Source organism: Corvus hawaiiensis, chromosome 30 (assembly GCF_020740725.1).
Source record: "Corvus hawaiiensis isolate bCorHaw1 chromosome 30, bCorHaw1.pri.cur, whole genome shotgun sequence".
Taxonomy (NCBI): domain Eukaryota; kingdom Metazoa; phylum Chordata; class Aves; order Passeriformes; family Corvidae; genus Corvus; species Corvus hawaiiensis.
In genome coordinates, this window is record NC_063242.1 from 9860902 (window position 1) to 9883884 (window position 22983).

At 38.6% G+C, this 22983-nt stretch overlaps 1 protein-coding gene across 2 annotated transcripts in view; it reads right to left on the reverse strand.

The window, feature by feature from the left end:
* The window catches only part of DOK6 (docking protein 6), a 261564-nt gene extending 248540 nt beyond the window's left edge, over window positions 1-13024 (reverse strand). The window contains exon 1 of one of the 2 annotated variants that reach the window (XM_048289556.1): window positions 12884-13024. In XM_048289556.1, coding sequence (XP_048145513.1) covers window positions 12884-12949 — 66 coding nt within the window. In that variant the 5' untranslated portion in view covers window positions 12950-13024. The remainder of the gene's footprint in view (window positions 1-12883) is intronic. The other variant, XM_048289557.1, reaches the window with a different exon arrangement.
* Between the last annotated feature and the right edge of the window lie 9959 nt (window positions 13025-22983).

Here is a 22983-nt window from a genome sequence, read left to right on the forward strand (position 1 = left end):
ACAGGGATTAAAGGCCTACGCCTAAGGCATCTGGTCCTGAGGACAAAATATTACACAAGCATTTTCATTTTTGGGTTTAGAAATTAAGTTTAACTCTCCCGATTCCGAAGAAAAGCTGAAGCATGAAATCTGAACAAATCCCATTTACATGGGATGCACTCCTGAACTACCTGCCTACCTAGAAAAGAATTTTGAAGATGAGGAACTGCTCTTCCCAGCTTAGGTTTTAATAGCATTTGCTGGGATTGATAGAATTTTATGAAATTGCTGTAACAAAGGACTGACTGAATGAAACTTGGTCAAAGCACTGACTGCTGTGGTGAGCCCTGTGGCTGGCGTGTGATACCTGCAAACACACACACTTTCAGAGACGCTTGCACAATCAAGGGCAGATTTGGCCCTCTTTATCAGAGGTCTTTCCTCTGTATTTGTATTTGAACTCATTGCAAGCCTAACTCCATGAACAAACACTAGTGACAAAAATCAAGAATCTCTTGGTAATTAGGCACTGCTAGTTGAGCCTCCATTTTCACTATTTCAGTCACGATCATCTTAACAGCTATGCAGTCAGCTATGCTTTGTTTTATAGCTCTCTAAAGTTGACTTCAAAGGGTGGCTAGCAGCATTCCCCATTTCAGATCTCCTGTTTAACTCAGTTCATCTATTGTGCATTCAGCTCAGCCCTGAGCACAGCGACGGTGCAGCTGTGGCACCACTGTGGGTTAGCTTGGGTCAATGAAATCAATATAATTTACAACTTTTTACATTGTCCTAAACTTAAAAGTCTGACATGTACTGAAGGAGACTGTATTCCTTTTCATACGCTTTTCTACCCACAAGCAGATATTTGGCCCATTAGTTCAGTCCCTTTTAATCAGTACAGGTAAATTAAGCAAGTACATTCAGACATATATCTATTTACTTAAATGAGAATGAGTATATATTCTTTCTAGTAAATTCCAAATTACAGAAAGGAAAACTGTTAAGTTTTGCTATCGGAAGATCAATTATTTATTACTTATGCTGTTCTAGGAAATGTTTCAGGTAAGTCAGGGGTGGAAGAAAGAAAAGATTCTGAAGAATTGAACAAGAGGCACCACCTCACTACAGTTTTCAATTCCATTTTGTTTACATTGCAGCAGAGGATAGATTCACCTTGAATATTCTTTTTTTTAGGTTAAATGACTGTAAGCCACAAAATAACATTAAACAGAAACACAGCAGAAATGACTGATTTTCCATTTCAGAGAAGAGAGGAAAAAAAAATCCACGCAAAAATTATTTTCTGACATCAAGAATTCTGGAAAATACACCTCCAAAACCATTTTGAAATGTATTTAACCTCTGGGTTCTCTTGAGAAATACACTGCATTATGTTATGATCATGTCAAAATCAAGTCAAAAATATTTACAAGTAGCATTTACTTTTCTATTTTCTCCTTCAGTTCAAAAAATCCCAAAGCAATACATTTAAACACTTAGGTATATTATTGTATAAAAGCTGCTAAAGCAACATTTATCCTCAAATAAATACACTATGAGGTCCACCAGTATAAATTTTCCTCTCATTGCCCACAAATCTCATCTAAATCTATTCCATGGCTGCTCTACAGATTCCTCCGTATGTCTCACTGTGAGGTTTCCATTTTCAATGTACCTCAGATTCCTAATTCTGATAGTTTAGCCAATGTTCTCCACCAGCTGCTAAGCTGTTACCATTAGTTACAGCTCCCTTTCACGATTTGTAAGCATTATCTTCATCCCAAATGATTAGGAAGTGTCTGAAAAGAGTCATCTCTAATGATACTCTACAGATATTCACACCTAATTCTTCAAAATAACCCGAACCTTCTGAAATGGCCGTGACTCCGCAATATCACGTTTGGCCCCAGGGTCTTGGACAAGTCCGATAACATGTAATAGCTTATATTCTAGAAATAGAGCCTTTGCGTTAATGTATCTACTTTACCTTTAAAAAACTGCAGTGTTCTTCTTTATTAAGACCTCTGGGACCACAAAAATAATTCCATTCTTGCTTTTCTGCAATGACATCAGATTACAGCGGTCTGCTTCCTTTCTTTTGCTCCTTGATCCTTCTGCTACATTTTTTAATATTTATATATTTACTACATCACACATCATTATTGGGAATAACAGCTGTCAGAGATTCTGCTCCACTGGGGAAAGATAGATCTCAGAGTTTTTGACTCTGCTTTTTGCAAATCTAATTTTCACAAATTCTCATCAGCTAAAATTTATGTACAAATGCAGATTTAGTGCTGAGAAACTTTTTCTGTTGCACAGCTTCTCCTGCAAAAATGTTTGCTCTTCAAAGTCATCAGAAGAAATTAAAGATGTGCCTACACTGAGCAGTGAGACCTAATGAAAACAACTATTACATACACCTGAAACAGATGATCTAGTTCATCTACATGCTCACACTTAAAGCCAAAAGTAGTTCCCTTTCTCTTTTTTTTCTTTTGGATGGTTCTACATTAGAATTTTCATTATCAAAAAAAAAAAACAACCCCAAACCCTAGACATCCAGATTATTCAATAATTGAAAAAAATGTCACATGATGAAGGAACTCAACTTCATTAAATGCATTACCACCCAAGTGTGTTGATAATGAGAAAGGTTCAACCAACACTCATATTAGCAAAGGCTACCCAGTACATCTTCAACCTTTTTCTTTGAGCTATGACCCACTGAAGAAGATACTAATCATTCAGTGATCTCAAAATTATTCCTTTTCTGCAGAAAAAAAGTATTTTTTTTTGTTATAGGCAAACCAGTGCCCTGACAATATTGGTTGCTACAAGTCTGCTGGAAGTGCTCATACTAGTATTACTATTACGGGCAAACCATAATTTGATTTTTCTGTTTTTTTTTTCTTTTTGTAACCTTATATATTTCCTCTCAGTAAAGGCTTTTTTAGTGCTCTTTTGTTGCACATATTGTGTTGGTAGAATTCCTCAAGAAACAATGTTTTTTGTTATCTCTAGACTCCGCAAGGGGACTCAACTGATTCACCCTACAACCTGCACAAAGTCACACAGACCTTAGATGCAAATACACGCTCCCCATGGTGGGCTCCAAGATATTATGGGTAAAACACACAACTTAAGGCTAAGTATTAGCATTGCTTATCAGAATGTTTCACATAACCCTACAGAGTAAGGGTTTTCCAATTTTTTTGTGGAAGAATATGCCTTTTATAAAATTTGGAGATGCGAAAACTCTGATGTCTTTTCAAAATCTGACCAGTGCTCCGCTCCCCTAGGAAAGGAAAAAGATGCTGTAGTAACATCTTTAACCCTTCCCCCTGCTTTAAAATAAGGCTGTTACTTTGTGTGTCAAGTACTCGACAAATACAGTTTTTCTGCATGGCTGGGGTTAGAAATTTACACCCACAACTGCAGACCAGCAACCCAAGCAGTTATGGAATTGTCTCATGCACCATATTCAGCTTTCAGGATTGTTCTGCCAAACAAAATGTGAACAATTCTACCTTAGCCATTTCAATATCTACTTTTAAAAGTTAAATTCTCCAACACTTTACATTTTGTGCCACAATTCTGTCTCAGGGCAAAAGAGACATAAGGCCTATCAAAGTTATCAGCTTCAGACTTCTTGCATTCCTGTTCCTGACACTTGTTTCTAAGAAGAAAACAGAAAACTGATGAGCAATCATTTCTATCAGTAAGATCTGGGGGGAAAATGCAAAATATTTTCCTTCTTTATACACAAAAATCTAAAATAATTTACAGATACCTGAACAAATACTGCCTTGTAAAAAAAAAAAAAAAAAATAGAAGAATTCAATATAACACACCCAAAAGTTTACTTCTGCAACCAAAACTCTTCATACAACATTAAAATAGAAGGTGACCATGCCTGAGGAGAGAGGTTGCACCAGGTGACCTTCAGAGCTCTCTTTCAACCTCAGCTATTCCACAGTTATGAAATCTGAATTACTAAAAACAAAATATGAATTATTCCAGTGTTTTCTATAGAGCTGTAGCACCTAATAACATTTTGACCACAATCAGCATTAGCCAACCTACATTCTAAAGGAGAACTTAACTTGAGTTTATAGTTGAGACAGACAAAATAAAGCAATGATGGGTGAAAAGAGATTGTACTAATTTTACAAACAGAAAAGCTAAGCTCAGAAAGCCTGTTTCCCATTTACACTAACAGCATTCACTATGCTGGCAGTATAAGGGGCCTCAACACAGTTTTAAATTTAATTTAGTGTACAGTGGGCTTAGTATAATTGAGAATAAGGCTGGAATGAATCAAAGTACTCAAGACTACAAATTACATCTCTAAAAAAGACTAAAATTTAACTTTTCTAATACTGAGTCCAACATGTCAGTACAAAGACTTTTGTCTTCTAGAAAGAGGTTATTTCACCAACAGTGCAGAAAGCTCTAAAATTCATTCTGTAGTTTAAGATACTAGAACTACAGAAAATAAAACTCAGTAAAATATCTTTTATTTTAATAGCCTTGTTACAAATATGAAAAACTAACCTCCACTCTTTGTTGTTAGGGTGTTTATTGCCATGCTGTTTTATATATATTATACATATCATACGCCTTACAATTATCACACTAGTCTAGTGATTAATAATTTAATATGTCAATTTCAGTTAAAATGGAAGCTTTCCCCTCTTTTTAGGCACTGTACAAAACCAATAATTATGACCACTCGTTCAGAAAAAAACTGTTGCATTCTTATTTTGTAAGACTTCATGCCCTCTTTTCTCTTTGCAGGAAAAAAAGTGTTTGCATGAGAAAAGAGAATATACCAATTCACTCTGAGGACATGGTACCTTGGAGCAAGACTGTCTCAAATAAAAATCCAGGGACAAAGAAAGAGTATTGGAAGTATCAAGGGCTTCCTTCTCAAAGATGGTAGTAATTTGGTTCCACAGTGGTGACAACCTTTGGATATTAAACTTTGCTATTAACTCTCTTTGCAGTGAACAGGTAGGGTAAATATGCCAAAGAGTCCTTCCAGCAGACACGGCGCCTAACTTTTTTCTCCAGCTCTATTCAATGCTGTGTGCTTCTAATTCCTCTCTGACATGTTAATGAATACAACCTTTCCAAAGTTCAGCCCAGATAAGCCGGAGATGATGAGAGACATTTTGGCAACTGAACAACAGAGAGAAAGAAGATCAATCTTTTAAAAGATTTACACACTTCCCTTAATTATCTTCCTAATTTATGTGCATCTTAAGTGAAGAGTAATTCCTGTGAGGCTCCATTTGTATGGGCTTGTAGCGTCTCAGTATGACAGCAATGCCATGTTTCACAGGTTGCAATTGTTCAAAAGCATCAGAATCTGGAAGACTTATTTTGCAGTGGAGATCACTTTTGAAAAGGAGCATATTTCATTACTAGCTTACAGACTGCATATCTTTTTTCCCCCTTAATTTCTAAATAGACTTCAAAATTAACGTTCATCTTCAAAACTCTTTCCAAGAAAGCTATCCTACCCTATCCTAGTCGGTAAGAGTACTCCTGGAGACAGTAGATTCAATTCTGATGCCAGCTGCAAATCTCACTGTTTGGAACTCTCTTGACTTGTAAAGTTTTCAGATATAGTGGTTTACAAAGCTGCACTTATCAATCACACAGATTTTCTTCTCAGACATGATGTGTGAACATGTATTCTGAGTATTAAAAAAATATTAATCAAAAGTAAGCATTTATGTGCATAAGTGTCAAGATACAGTTACTGCACACACTTTACTCTCACTAAAACCTTTTTTATAAGTTTGCAATTTTGTCCTGCTACATAAAAACTTTCTCCACAATATTAAAAGGCTTCCTTGTTTTTCTTTATTGATTTTCTTCAAGAAATTTCATAATATTTAGAGTTGAAGTCTGTATTTTTTCTGTAAAAAAAATTTCAACCAAACTATGATTCATTACAATAATACACCACAATCTTTTTGAATCTTAGAATTGCACTGCAAGTTGTAAAGATTAAAAACAAAAATTGCAGTGTAACATTTACAATTAGTATGTTAAATATAACATATATGAAAGTATACAGTAAAACACCCACATTTTGGTTCAATAACAGATTATTACTTTAAAGAACAGTGAGGGATATAATTCAGCATCCATACACATAAAATACTGCTTGCATTCAACAAAGAGAATATTTTACGTTGCTCTCTCAGACTGCACAGAAGTGTATTAACTACATCACAACATTTGTGAAAAGCTGCTCAGCTAGATGATCTTCCACATAACCTAAAACAAAAGAAAAACTTTCCAGGGTAATGTAGACCTCAAAACCTTTATTTGAATTTTATTATTTTTAAAAAGAGCATTTCATAGCATGCTTCTTTAAAAATGTCTCATAAGTATCTATCTAAAATATATGCTCTACACACAGTCACATATATAAACGTGTAACTAACAACTGACTCACATATGCTGTTGCCTGAATATGCTGTTGCCAGGCAACAGCTATAAAGCATTTTGCACTGCTTGCAAAAATCTGAATGAATGATTCGAAGAGAGATTATTTCTAAAAAACTAAAAGGAAGAAAACTCACTACTGGAATTATATGAATAATTCCTTGTATATTTCAAGGACTAATAGAGCATGTTCCTTCCATAATCACCAATTTCTGAAAGGACAATTTCTTTGAGTAGGATTTGAGGGGCATTTTACAACAAGGAAATTCATGTTCTGTGCATGTGGCTAATGTTCCCACATGGACACTGAACCAAAGCCACCAAAGTTAATGGGTTCCTTAAACTGACTTCAGGGTCATTTCACTGGGTCTTTTCATCAGGTTTTAACTGTCCATCACAGGACAAAAATGACAGACTCTTAAATGAAAAAACAGAAGACCTTACAGGAGATACAAATACATTCTCAATAAAATGTTACCATCTTACAATATGCAAGTGAGAGAGTCTGTACAAACACTTCTTTGTGTAATCTTCATACAGCTAAGGTGTAATCTCACTGAGGCTAATGGTATTACACACAAGAGTAAAAATAGAAGCATCTATAATCCATTGATAACATGGATGTGATATGCTATCTACAAAAGAGAACTATTTGACTCTTTAAGTAAGTGCCATCCATTACAAAATTACTAGACCTTTGGCTATCACACCTCTTGGGAATTAAGAGCTGGAAAAGCACATCAAGAAAATCATCTGGGAAGCACAGCAACTTCAAAGTGCTTACCATAAGCCTGACTCACAAGTTGCTTTAACACAAACATTAGCATAAAAAAAGTAGTGGGATTTTTTGTCCTTGTTCACTGTGGCTGCAAGATATTTCCTTCAATTTCCTGTACAATATACTCAATCAATAAAAACTGGTCAGAAGCTCAAGATGACTGTTCTTTCTATAACGACCAAATTGGAAATCCATGTATTTTCTTTTTAATTCTTCAAATCCATTCACATAACTGTAGCAAGAAGACTGAAAGCAGTAATTATTGGTATTTCAAATGATACTTTCAGTATTAAGTAGTGAATGTGACTAGCTTCTTTAATGGATTACGGTGAAATCCTTTCAATTCCATATCTCACGTTGCCTTGAACTATCGTGAAAAAGAAACTCCTTTACATGGAAGGAATCTGAAATCTAAATCCTGTCCATCTGGAGCTTTATAAAAACTAAAATGAACTTATTATAAATAGGAATCAGGGTTTTATAGTTTCATTCAAATTAGTTTCATGCTCCAAGACATAACTCACAGTTTATGTCACCGGTCAGGATGTAGTTATACAAAAGGCAACCTCGATGCTTACCACCAGGCTGAGCACCTTTCCCATAGATGATAATATAAAATAATCTATGGAAAGGATATCCACTCCAGGTGCACTACTTGCCTGTACTTTTTCATGTGTTCGCTTGTTTCTTAGTATATGCTGTGGCAACTCAAAGAAATAGAAGAACCTTTACTTTGCCCTCCGTATTCATCATGACCCACTTGCAGAGCCAGCGCGATCAATCAATGTAATCTCAAACCCAAGACATTTTGCAGGTCCCTTTGCTTTCTTCACCCTAAATATACACACGATATCAATTGAATGTTAGGCTTTTGTAAGACACATATTGCATTATTTCAAGAGGAACCACGCTGCAATCAGTGGTTTGCATTCATAGCATTGTTAGTCCTGATTGATTGAAGATGGGGTTAACAGCAGAAGGAGAAACATTGTGTTCATTTCCAGAAAAGGTACCTGTAATGATCTAAAGGTATGCTTAAAAATAGGGAAGGGTTATACAGTAAAACTTCTAATTTGGTGACTAAGAGCAACCTACTATTTATTAATCAATCAAGACTGACTGGCAGGTACAATTTTCTCTTCAGATAGATATTAGAGTATAAACTGAAGCACCCAGAAAATAATTCCACTTAGTATGTGGAAACACAGAAAAACTAGTAATTATTAACAAACTGAGTGAAAATTTCCAATAGATAGGATTCTTTTGTTCTATGGCTGAGGCATGACAAAAAAAAGACAGAAACAAACAAACAATAAGATTATGACTTCGAAGGTTGATATGGGTCAAAACAAGACTATCAAAGCGACACAATGTTCATTTTTAATTAGACTTCCTAATGTGACATCAAATTGTTTTTCTTCTAAGAAACAGCACTTCAGCAAGGCATGAAATCTTCACAGCTTAGTTTATTAGGAGGCAACAAAGGGATTCCAATCTGCTACAAGAAAGTTTCAGCCTATAAGCACAGCCAGTGCAGTACAAAATTGTGTCATATGAATTTTAATGTGACACAAGTATGAAAGATTCCAAAAGAACAAAGACAGCACAGTCCTGTTCCACAGTACACAAATGACCTATTCTGATCTGAACAGCACACCACATTACAATCAAATTTATTTCAAAGAAGGGTCACACAGGTCAAATGTAATGGCTGCAAGAATGAGTATTTCCTTTATGTAGTATTAGAGAAAAGCAAAATATCAAACAATGCCAGAATGCCAGGGCTCTGAAAAGAAAGGCATATTTAGGCTGCAGGGAAACAGATTTTATAAAAATGTTTTAATACAGTCATCCTCAATGACTACAGTTTCTAAGTTTCAAAGACACTGTGATACCTTGAAGATGCAATGTATACAAGTGAGCTTGCATACTACATAGCCTTTAACATACATTTGACATTTCAAGGCACCAGAGAGAAAAGTTTCATGTACACCTCATGCTTAACAAAAGCAGGGAGACAGGCTAAGTGATCAGACTGGATGGATGTGTCTCTTCATGGCCTGATAGCTCCATGGCAGAAACCATGATATTCCCAGGTGTCAGAAAACAGCAACAGAGAGGCTGGTAAAGCTCCTCAGCTGATTATCCAACCTTACAACAAAAGCAATTTTAACAACATAAAAGTATCAGAACAATGAGGTCTACTTGAAAATACTGTCAGAAGAATAAACAGCAATTCATTAAGATGTAAAACCGAATGGTAAACAAGCAGTTAAGGATTACAGTGAAAAGCAGGCAAAACAAAATTTAATGATTAAGTATCACTAAGCAAAAAAAGTAATGACAAATTCTCACAGTTCTTCTTGCCATGTATTTCCATCAAGATTCAGGCATCATTTTTGTCTTCAAATCACTTTTCTGAACAGAATCAATTACTGATGGGAAAACAGCTCGAGTCCTGACTTCACGCATGCTATGGATAGAATTTGAAGGTATATGGGGAATAGGCACACAGGGTAACAAGTACTTAAAGCAAGGTGTAAAATGTCAGAAGTAAATGTTATACCTCATTAGGAAAACAATCATAAAGATTTCTATTTTACAGTTAGACAAAGATTTACTACTTGGATTTTTGTAAATTAAATTCTTGAAAAACTAAATTCTACCAGAAAGTTCTCCCAAATGAAAGCTTGTTGTTGTGGGGCTTTTTTCAATAAAATGAAAATATACTATTGAAGTATCTTCCATTTGATTCCTAGCCAGGGCTCCCTCAGTCACAAAACAAGACAGAATAAAATCTGAATTGGACGAATTTCCATAACAAATTAGCTACCAGCCTAAAGGTTAGAATTAGTCTTATTGCCCAAGTCTAGCACTAAAATTTGTATTAGACACCTCAGCTCTCCAAGTTTTAATCAATCTGCTTTTCAGGAGACTTTGAAATATTCAAAGAATGTAGACTATTATGCCCCAAAAAACTACCCCAGTAACTTCCATTTGTAAGGATGAAACATAACTAGCAAGAGATAAAATTCTATTGCCATATTTAAGAAGTTATCTTGGCCTTACTTTCCAGAACCCATAGCTCTCTTCCCTCTTTTCAGTATTTTGGGAGGTTAATGAATATTTTCATTTGCTAGCAGACATTTATATCCCTGAAAACTGATGTATTCACCTACATTATGATGGCTCCAGTGTAAGTCACTAAGGTTTGGACTTGGAGACAGACATAAAGGAAAAAAATACAAACCTTTATTGCTTCACTTGGTGAATAAAAATTGCATTTAGATATTCAGTCACGAGAATCCAATTAGCTATGGATATATACACACATATTCATACCTTTCAACCATCACACTCATTTGAATTTTGATGCTATTTTCTATAAAATATAATCCCTTTTAAATTGTATTTAATAGATTTATTCAGATGTGCATTTCCATATGTCATATTTAAGCTTATACTACCACCTGCCTGAGGCTGTACAGTCTGAATTGTCACCCTCACACACTTCAGTTGGAGAAAATCCTCCACAGACACCATATGAACTGTTTCCCTTCTGCTTAGTGTAGAGGTATGATAATCATTACAACCATGGAAAATATCCACGCAAAAAAAACGTTATATGCGTCCCCCTTAAAAAAATCAGATTAACATCTTCAAAACAAAATATTCAAGCTACATAAGATATTCCGCAATGAAATATCAATGTCTTCCCAATTTTTTTTACACAGGTCAAGCAAGTATCATCCAACTCTACATTTGTTGCACATACACCACAGACATAGGTATATAAAAGTATTTGCATACATAGAGATATGCATAAACATAATTTCACACTTAAAGGACGCTGAGATGGCTTCAAATCCAGATTTGCAAACCAAATAGATTAACTCTGCTTCCAACTACAAACATCAAGGTGATGGGATACCATCTCTGCTTTCTACTGGGCCCATCCAATAACACTGCTGAGCAGGGGAAAAACTGATGAGCAAAGGTTAAGCAGAGGACTGCCAGAAACAAACTAAGGCTTAGAAATTGCTTCTTCAGATAAGATTAATGCTTGACTGAGGCACAGTCTTTGGGTTGTAAAATCATTAATAAGAGCATCCATTCTCTTTGGATTTACACCATCTCTCAAATACTTGTAGTTGAGGCTATTAAGGGTTTGGACCAAACTTTCCTGTGCTCTTTTGGAATTAACAGCCCTGCCAAGTCATCAAAGTGCTCCAAAGGTCAATTTATGATTAGTGTCCCACCATCCTGCACAATGTGTCTGCAAGCAAAGCACAGCATCTGGGGGGAAGGGAGAGACGGAGAGAAGGAGGAGGAGATAAATATTAGCACAGTGATAAGCTCACAGAGCACGACTTGGAGGAGGGCAGATTTCACATGGTCCCTGCTGTTAGGTTTCAGAGCAAGCAGGGACCACCCCCTGGAAGGGAGAGCAGGTAGAGATTCTGCACTTTTTTGCACACCTGAAGAAAAACTAAAAGAGTGAACAAAAAGAACCTCAGACCTCCTCCCAGCCTCAGGCCAACAGGGACTTGGACCTTTTGGGATTATTGGCAACATCAGTAGCTGAGCAAGCCAGCAAGCATTCCTGCTCTCTCACAAAGGGTAGGAGACAGCCGAAACATATGATTCCCGGGACCGACTGAAGTTTAGAGAATCCTGACCTCTGCACACACTTTGCTCCAACTTCATCGCCTTTTCAAGGTTTGCTGCACCCCTTCAGGGAAAGTGCCCATGGCCAATCTGATAACGCGGTGTCGCTGAGCATCCCGGTGGGCACTGCAAACAGCCACCCTCACCTAAGAGATTGCCCCGAGTTTTTATCACTGTCAGCCTCTGCCTCTGCCTTTAGGTTCACGAGGCTGCCACCTCGTTGCCTCCCTGCCCGTCCCCGGTGCGCTGCAGGCTCCCATTCCCCAGTCACTCACGCCCTAGGGCAGAGCACCACCACACCTCCACGCCTGCTTTTCTCTGTTACTCTGTTACTCCGGTACCAGCAGAGTGTTTTCTGACCCTGCCCGGATTGAAAACATCCCTCTCCGAAATGGGAGGGAGAGAGAGAGAGGAAGAATCTGTACACAAAGTTTACAGATCCTGCCTACGCCTTCCTCTCCCCACCCAAGCCCTTGCCGTAGGCAGCAGGGCGAGGGACGGGGGAGCCCAGGGACGGGCAAAAGGGGGGTGTCAGCCCCGGCCTGGGCTGGGGGACTCGAGAAGGACGGGGGCGCGGGGCGCAGCTTTTCGCGGACAGTGACCCTGGCGGGCGATCGCTGAGACAGAAGGGAGAAGCGGCGCCTTCCCGGAGAGGGGAGCAGCCGGCTCTCTCCGAGGCGCAATGGCAGCGCATCCCCACCGACCCCTCCGGATCCGGGAGCAAACTCCAAGCCTCGGCAGCAGCAGCCAGCAGCAGCACCAATGGCAGCAGCAGCAGCCAGCAGCAGCACCAATGGCAGCAGCAGCAGCACCGGCGGCAGCACCGGCAGCAGCACCGGCGGCAGCACCGGCGGCAGCACCGGCAGCAGGTCGCCGCGCCCCGCGCTGGCGGCCCCGGCCCGGGGCACCGCCGCCCCCCAGACCGGCGAGGCGACACCCAGCCCCTCGCCCCCACCCCGGGCAGGGCCGGTGAAGGGAGAAAGAACTCACCCCCAGCTTCCTGCTGCGGATTTTCACGTAGCCCTGCTTGACTATATCGTTAAAGTTGGAGGCCATGGCAAGCGCTGCCTGTTTCCTCCCCTCCGCACCCGGAGTCCTCCTCCTCCTCCTCCACCACCGCCGCCGTCGCCTCCTCCTCCTCCTCCTCTCCCGGGCCCTCCCGGGTGCCGCCGGCCGCTGGCTCCAGAGGCGCTTCTGGCATCCAGGCAGCGGCAGCCGCCGCGCTCCGCTCCGCCCGCGCCCCGCTCCTCCCGCGGCCGCTCCGCTCCGCTCCGCACCGCCCCGCCGGGCGGGTGGCGGCCGCTCCGCCCCGCTCCGCTCCTCCGCCGGCCCCTCGCTGCCCCGCTCCGCCGCCGCCCCACGCCCGGCCCCGCTCCGCCCGGCGGTGGCTTCGCGGCTGCCCGCGCCTACGGCCGGGAGCGGGCGGGGCGCGGGCGGGGCGGAGCGGGGACACCGCCCCCGGCGCCGCGGCCGCGGAGCCCGCCCCCAGCGCCGGCACTGCCCACCGCCCGCGGCCGGGGCCCCGGGGAGGGGGCGAGGGGCGCCTCGGCCCGGCAGAGCCCGGGGCACGGCACGGGGCGGAGGCCGGGTGCTCTCCTCAGCCGCGCCGCTTTTGCCCACTTTTCTCCGGGCTGGCCCATGGCAGCGGCCGCGGCATCCCCGGCTCCGGTGGCAGATCCGTTCGGAAACACGGCCCGGGAGGGCATCTTTCAGCCTCGTGTATTCAGGAAGCCGCGTAGACATCCAGTAGCCAACGCGGAACTGTTGTGTCAGTACAACAAACTTAATGAAAGAAATAACTAAACTACAGAAGTGAAAGAAGTAAAAAGAACAAAAAAGGCACAAGTCCATCTGAAGTTGAAAAATTAGTTGTCACACACAGATTTTCTGTGCTCTCCGCAGTGATGACCATGTGTTTAATTACTTCTCACTGAGGTGGACCTGGCAGAAGAACGACTTCTGAAGAAAACATGATATTTAGGCGATATTAGGACAGGAAAAAAAAAAAAAACCCAGGAAATTGTGTTTGCTTTACTTATATTTAAAACAGGGATGGACAAGAATGGACCTAAGCTGCTTGAGAAAGGAAAACTACAGATATGTGGGATTGACAAAATAGCACATGACTGTTGTTACACAAAATTGTACTCGATAAACGCTTTCAGCGGAATAAGTTTGACTCGTTTGATAAGCTTAATGAAAGCTTCATGTACTCTTTTCCTAAATATCTACTGCACCATTGCCCTGAAGTTTTCTGAAACAGGAATTTGCAGTATGTGGTGTGCTACAGACTGGGGTGATGAAATGTAATTCTGTAGTTGAAAGTTTGTTAGATTTATTTCAGATTTTCAAAATCAATAGACAACATTAGAGATTAGCCTTGCAGCAAATAGGAAAGAGGCAATCTAGAAAAATGATTACAGTGCTTCAGTGATGGAATTATAAGGAAAAGCTTTGTAATTTTATATAACTACCTGGAGTACTGCATCCAGCTCTGGAGCCCTTAGCATAGGAAAGACATGGACCTGTTGGAGAGGGTCCAGAGGAGGACCACAAACATGATCAGAAGGATGGAAAATCTCTCCTGTGAGGAAAGGCTGACACAGTTGGGGTTGTCCAGCTTGGAGAAGAGAAGGCTTCGGGGTGACTTCGTAGCAGTCTTCCAGTACCTAAAGAGTACCACTGGGTACAAAAGTATTTTTGCTAGTCCACCATCAAGTGGGTATGGTATCCCATTTAAAAATGACAGAGCAAACCAGAATCTTAACATTATGATCTTACATCTTCATTGACTGCTTTTAGCTTTGCATTCAAGTCTAATGAGTGTGAAAATTACAAGACTATGCCAGGAGAATTCTCTTTCCTGAGAATAACCCTTATTATTTGTTCTGAATCTTTTTTTCCTTAACTGAATAGCAATTAGTGAAGCACATGAAAGTTTACCTATCCATTTATTTTCTAGCAACTCAGTTCCTAATTATACAAATTTTGGAACAACTGCTAGGAATAGAGTTTCTGCATTATTTTTATCCAAACAAAAACTTCTATATAATTATGCACTTTTAAATAAAAGATATGGTCATACAAAGGAATAGAGAAAAATACTTAGCCTATATATAATTGTGGCTTCCTGGGTATTTCTAATGAAATGTCAAAAGGATGATTTTGAACTCCTACTTTTGGGCAGAATATTACTTCCTCCTTAATTTCTATTTTAAAGGTATGTCAAATCAGAATATTCAGTGATTTTAGGGAGAAAACTGGGATATGCCTGGAAGAGGATTCTTTCAAGACACCTTACAACATATTAAACAAAAGCTTTGTTCAAAATGAGACTAGTGATTGTTTAAAGTACAGAAAGCTCTTGAAGGATCAAAAAGGAGAGGAACATTTCCTTTCAATTGCCAGCCAGAAAAGTACATAATCCTATTCAATTAACTGACAAAAAGACATTTTCCTTACAGATTAACCCTGAATGATTTGTAAGTTTGTAGAACTGGTTTCACATGCAGTCCCTGCCCCCTGTTCACCACCTCTCAGCTACACAAAAATGGACTTGTAGGATCTGAGAAAAATTATATGTGCTCTCAAATTGAGATAGAACTATTGCAATCTTTTTTTTTTTTTTTTTTTTTTCAGATTTCTGTGTTTATCATTCAAAATGAACAGCAGTTTCAGAACACACAGCATTCCTGGGCACTCTTTAGTTTTCTAATTTCTGCAGTAAGAGATAAGGGTACAGCAGAATTTGTGTCACCTCCCTAACATGCATGTCTTGTCAGAACTCTACAGTGGAAAATTTCTTGCCAATGAAATTGAAGACAGTGCTGTATTTCCAAAGATAATCATCCATTTATTCTTGACTATATTTTTTTATCATATAACATGCATGGAAAATTGTTTTGATTTACAATAATCATATAGCTATTAGTAATTTTCAACAGAGTTTTCTCCAATTATTTATTATAGTTTCTGTATTTTTCTTTAAAATCCATGTATGAATTGCATTATTACTTGTTTTACTACAACAAAAATGCAATAAAAGATAAGCAAAATATGTGTAAAATACAAAGCATTTTCATTCTACAGTCTCCAGAGTGTAAATTAGCCAGCCTGAGCTTATAAAATGATCAGTCTGGTATTTATTTTCAGCTGCTTTGGATAGCACCGGACAGAATAATCAAATATTCATTTGCATATGAGTCCCATGGGCAGCCTGGGGCACAAATGCATAGCAAGGCCACTCTGAATCACAGGAATACAGACAAACTGTCTTGTTACTTCCCCACAAAAATACTCCTGTGTTCATATGACATGCATACACTGTATTTGCTGAGAAAGTCACAATTTACAAAGGAAGATTCCTCAAAGCAGTCACCCCAAATGCTGTGTCTCTTCAGAAATCTTAGGAAGTCAAATGGTATCAGAAACTCAACACATACAAACTTAGTGGGCAGTGGCAGGGAAGACAGTGTATGATTCCTTCTGAAGAATACATTGCCATGAATTAATGCCTTATATATTTACAAAAATACAATATTTTATTTATATGCCTGCTGGTGTGAAATTGTCACTGGAAAAGGGAAATGATTCAGCAGGTAATCAAGTCACAAATTATTTCAAGCAGAGAAGTTAATTTCTGATCTACCTCACATAAGTGCAATCAAATCTAATACTCTTTTGGACAGACAATATGTATTGCCGTTTGCCTCTGTCAGAAAGAAATTAATTTGAATGAAATGGTCTTCACCTGTGCTTACTTGACAAAATGAATGAATTGAGGCAGTATATATTTTAAATCTGAATTTATATGTCCTCTCTTTGTGAATGATACACATTCATGAATCATTTTCCAGTGACCATTATCAGTGTTTGAAGTTTCCAACCAGGGTGGACTTTATCACACTTGCCAAAGAGGTGCACCAAGAGCTCCGCTCAATTTTTAGCTCTTTCTCCCTCTACTTTCCTGGCCAAATACCAGCTGAGACTAAAGGAAGAGCTCTGGTTAAAAGTTTATCAGGGAACTGGCAGTTAGTATTTAATCACGACACCTGATAAAAAACATGCTCTCACCTAAAGCTGTTTCCAACCTAAAATAAACAGTCATTTTTATTATGATAATAGAAATTTGCATAGGCAATGCCAAGGAAGAAACATTAGCTAATGTATTATTAATGTGTTGAAAGCCTACCTTCAGCTAGGCTTCAGACAATTATTTTGCTCCAACCATAAATCACATACTAACCAGAGCCCTTTGTGAACTAGCATGAAATATAAATCATGTAGATAGACAATATTAAAAAACTATTGTTTTCCATGGGCATTGTAAGAAGCAAAGCCATTAGTTCCTGCATGAAGCCACATGCATATTTATTACTGGCTTTCTATCCAGACCAATAGTACCTACTTTTTTATCTCCCAACTATAGGGTAGACATGTAGGCTTTTATCTTACCCCATTGCTCCCAATCTGTGTCAGAAAGGTAAATTTTAAAAAGTGTCATCTCCTGGTTTATAGAGTGTTATTTTATAGCTGATTAGTCTGGTTTTGGAGATCAGAAAAAGGAATATTTTCACCTCTGCTTTTCTGTCAGAGGGCCAGTGGGAGTCAAAATCTCTGCTCCTCCGAGACTCTGACTTTGGATGCAAATCATACTTTATGCTTTTAGCACTTTGCCCCAAACCAAGAAGTACTGTGGGCATGACTGGGGCCCCAGTAACTGTGTAGGCAAATGATCTTTGTCCTGGCAGATGTGCTCTCTCAGAGGTAACTACACCAGCCAGAGGAATTACTTTCCCCAGATACCTGCCTTGGTCTGGTTTTGGAGAGCAATACCCTGCAGCAGTGATATTAGAATTTGTATACTGACTTTATCATAAAGGATTTAGGCTGATATATTTGACTATGAAGTGTAATATCCTAGAGTAAGGTACTGTGCTTCTGCTTGTGGGGAAACAATGTTTCAAATTAAGGCAGCTAAATCTTAGACTACCCGTTAGACCTAATCCCCTTGCAAACAAATATAGCTATAAAAACATTAATTTTCTGACTGGCTTCTGCCAATTTCTAAACATGAAACCTGGTGAATAGCACATAAGTTTTCTATTTAAAAGAATGTATTTGGCATTTTACCTAAAATACTCCAATTATCTTCAGAAACAGCTGCATGAAAACTTTTTAGGGAATGAAATCCCATTTTATGTAGAAAGTACTCTTTTTCATTATAATTACCTTAAAAGACTTGAAGGTTAAAACATAGCTAAGTGCGCTTAAGATTTAAGACAAACTTGAATTCTAATTCATCCAAGTTTTCTACTGTGTCTAGTGTGGGAAGTCCTGCATTAAAAAATATTCCACCTATTTACTACCTTTCTTTGTATTTTGTATAGTTTTCTAGTCTATAAATTGTCAGAGTTATAGTCTGTTAATGAAAATAACTACGGTGGAACAACAGCTACCAAATGCATTCTAAGCATATTCCCTTCCTACCATCCCTCTCGTCTTACAGGGAAGTTATTATATTTGATTGACCTACCTGGTTTTCCACCAATTCACCACTTCTCAGGTAGCATTCCAATCTGGTCTTGTGATAGAATCTTAAAAAAGATAAATTTTGTTGCAAGCTAAACCATGTGATATTGAGAAAGAGAATGAATATAGAAAAGAGGTCTATTCACTTTATGTTTATTTTAATATAAAGAACAAGGTTTTATGAATGTGTGTACAGAAATATGCACAAGGAAATAAAAACAGCCTACACCCAAGAATGTGATAATGAAGAAGTAGGATAGAAATGTTAACAGAAGAACCTTAAGAACATGGAGAAAAGGAACTGACACAAGGAAGTGTCTCAGTGCCAAATTTCACAAGCAAAGTCTTCCAAAACACGAGTGAAAGCTAGGACAGTATATCTTAGCATATTTTTGTCTTAGAGTTGACCCATCCTTTCCCCTTCTTACCTATTTCTGTGAGAGAAGACAGCAAGAGCCTGAGAAAATAGGAGGAAGATAGATCTACCTTAAATTCAAAGGAGACTCTAGCTTGACCTAACAAAAATAGGAGTGGAATCTAGCTGAAATGCTGAGGAACAAAATGTGACTATTGTTAAATACAGCCTTCATCACAAATTTTGTTGCCTTATACTTTTTCTGTATTTTTGTTGTATTGTTGCAACTCCATGTTTTAAGGAAACTGTGTTCTATTAGCCTTCAATTTTGTCTATCGAGAAAGCTTACTCATGGTAGTGATATGCAAACTAATGTATTTCATTATGACAGCTGTGGTGAGTCTGTTATTAAGACACAGGACTTCAAATGTTTTAATATCCAGCTTACCCACAGTGCTCCAAAATATCCAAATATGTACCTCCACATGTAACTCTAGACCAGCTGGGAGGTGCCGGTGTGGAGAACTGAGAGAAAGAAATTAACCAGAGTTGTGCAGGAAAGCTTTGGATGTGCAGGAAGGTACCAGGCACATGCCTAAGTAGGGACCAGGACCATCCTTCAGACCATGCACAGTATCCTTGTGCAGCTTGACGTAGCTTAGTAGGCTGACCAGTCTGGTGGGAGTAAGAAAAATTGAAAGGTGGGTAGAAGCTTAGAAATTCTGTGAAAACTGATGTCAGGTAAAGGACACAGACTGTGACTTGTTCTCTCAGTCAGGGAAGGCAAATAAAGGTTCTACTGTCACATATACAGCATTTCTGTTATCTTCCAGCCAATTCCTATGATCACACTTCTGGACTATACACAGCACGAGTTTCTTATGTCCAGGTGTTGCAGGAAACAACTGGGTAAGATGTAATTACTGTGGGTAGGATGTCTAATAGAGGAGAAAAATCACAAATTCCTAGCAGTCTAGAGTTCATTGGTTTTGTTCACAAAATGGCTTATTTAAAATCCAGCTGCAGTGCACCAGCCCCTAACACTGCAAGCAGCCCCTGCAGCTGAGAAAGGTGTCTGGATGCATAACTTTTCCAGGAATTCACAGCCTTCATTAGTTCAGAGTGGTCCTGATGGATATCACATATTTCAGAATTTAGTAGTATTAGTGGTAGTGGAGGAGGCAAAAAACCCACTGCCTCAGCATCACACCTCACATTATTTACTTTACCACAAAATGTACTGAAGTTTATGAGAACAAAATGAGGCACCTCTTTCAGGAGAGTGTACAAACCCACTGTTTTATATAGCTTTGTTTGTCTGAGAACATCCTGGGTAACCATACCCCAAACCCATGCATATTCTGCTGTTGTGGGTGGAATCTGGATGCATCTGGACTGACTCTAGGAAACAGATGTCAGATTTGCAGAGACATTACGTGGTTGCTGTCAGTAACTCTAACTTTCACAGGGCAAGACTGGGACTCACAGAAGTATGAGCTCATAGAGAGGTCTAACTTTCATGATCTTTTGGAAATGGTCCAAGGACTGGGGATTATACTGGATTTTTATAACCCTGAACATGGCTGTGCCTTCAAATCCAGAGAGAAACCAAGCATCAATCTTTTGAAGTCTGCAGAAATCATGGCTGCAGTCTGCGTTTTTCCTGGGCTGACGTTGGCTTGTTCTACTCTGCACGACCCCAGCAATTCCAGCTTGGGTCCTTTGCGTGGGTAGGTGGGGAGTGGCAGGAGGGAAAATCTATTTCAGTCTTCACAGCCATGTGCTTTTCCACTGGAAGCGGAGCTGGTTTTAATGTGTTACCAAATCATCATTCCTCACCCTCCATTGCCTGCAATATCAGGTAGAGTAGGCGGTAAGCACCCCTTCAGGGAATGCACCGTGTAAAACATAAATATTTCCCTACTTATCTTCAATCACGTATGTGTATGATTTCACAACTTAATCTTACCTGAATACCTTTGCAGAATGGTTCAATATTAACATCACAGACTTTCTGCAACTCTTTAGAAGTAATAAGGCATGGTGTACATGGCTAATTGCCAATCTTTTATCCTTTAAGGTTAATACTTATTACTCTTTTATTGTAGTTAATGTATTTTTTCCCTGTATAGAGCAGTTTAAGCTACAGCTTGAGAAAATAGAAAATGGATAGACATTATTTTGAAAAAATTGAATTTATGAATTTTTTTCTAGGTCAAATAGTTCAAAAAAGGCTTTTCAGATAAGATAATTTTTCTCTGAAAAATTGCTCTCTTTTCACATTTGAAAAAAATTTGTGACATTTTAGGCTGAATGAGAAAATCTTCTCTAACACACATTCATTTGCCTCTAAATGTGTATGGTAGGATGTGTTCATGCACAAATAAATATAGGGTCCAAAGTGTAACTTATAATAGAATGGTTATCTGCTCCCCTGCCCTAACAGTGCAATAAAGCTTTTGTGTATGTCTGTAAAATGGAGTTAAACATTTTATGAATGTTTAAATATCATCCAGGAATCCATCAGCATCTGACTTATTTGACTGCAATTTTTTTGTTTTTTCTTTTTATAGCTTCAATTTAGTTATACAGACCTGGGCACCTAACTCATTCTTTTGTTCCAAAGACTGTAATTTTAAAGGAGTACTTTCCATGAACCTAACAGTTTGAAGCACTAAATATATTTTCAGAAAACTGTAATAATTTGATAGCAGTTTCTGAGTTGACCATTTGTGACTGTCAGATATGCTATTACTTAGCTATCATCTTTTATTAGAAGGTGATTTTAATGTTTGCTCTTTGCTTCCTGTATTTTTCTTTCTTTTTTTTTTTTTACCACAGATGATCCAAGTTTTACCTTTTGAATATGAGAGATTATTTTAATCAGGAACCAGCATTATTATTCATTTCAAAGGTGATTTAATTGCAACTGTTATACAATTTCCAGTAGCTATTATCTTTATTGAAAACTGAGATTTTTTTCCTCCTATGGATCTGAAATTCATATTCTATGACCAGCATTTTCTGGAATTGCTCCTTTTCTAGAAGGCATTTTTAGCTAGGAAATATTTATTAATTAAAAAATTGATACTCTTTTATAGTCTCCAGCCTGGTAATTTTAAACATACTGCAGAAGTTTGCTACAAATAGCATATTTCTTTCATCCTCTATGAAGGCCATGGCTGTTTGAAATGACAACAAGCATGGTGATGAAGGTTAGGCATCTATCTGCCAAGATTAAAAAGAAGAACTTAAAACAAGGCTTTTGAATTACATCACTCTTGATCTTTCCCCAGAATTCAATAAATAGATATTAAGAGTGTGTATGGGATTGTAGGTGATGTTTTCAGAGTCTGGTGGGCAATAGAACAACTGTAAATATGGGTGACAGAATAACCTTAGCAACTAGATGACATTACATTGAAAAGATCCTAACTAATTCTTCATAGTTTTGCTGGTTCCATTCCTGACTGGTCACATTAAGATTATTAAGGAAAGTCACTGCAGAAAGCCACCTAAGCAGAAATCAAGTGGAAAATTCAACATTCATTAGAATCAGAAAAGTTGCTTGTTTACCTTCTGTGCTTTAACAAAGACCAGAAAAGAGGGTCATATAACCCCCAGAAATATAATTTTGGTGAAACCTTTGAAGAAAAACCTTCAAACTCATTCAGTGTATCCTTTATATCTTATTTAAGATTCCTTTTGTTAGAGTATTATTTAACACATTAAGCTATCAATTTTATTTGCTACACACACACACACAGACACACACACACACAAATATTAACTATAGATCAGCTTTGATTGCAATGGCTTTGCTATTATTACAGCTAAGTCTTGCATTTCACTTCCAATAAAAAGCACATCTCACAACCCATAAAAACATTCTACCTTTGCCAAAATACTATGCTGTGGGATTTTTTTAAATTTTAAAGTTAACCAAAAAATTAACTTCTATTTATTACTAGGGAGTCTGGTACTCAGAATAGCTTCTATAGATAAGTATGCTTACCGAAAAATGCCTTCTAATAATAAAACATCATAGACATCTGAAACTAAATCTTCCCTCCTCTGCAATATGAAAACTTCCAACTTAGTTCCACAGTATGTAATTGATAAATGCAGGTTTGACACACTTTCTTCGCCCCAACACCATACTCTTATTATCATCACACCATCCCAACCAATGAAGAGAAATGCA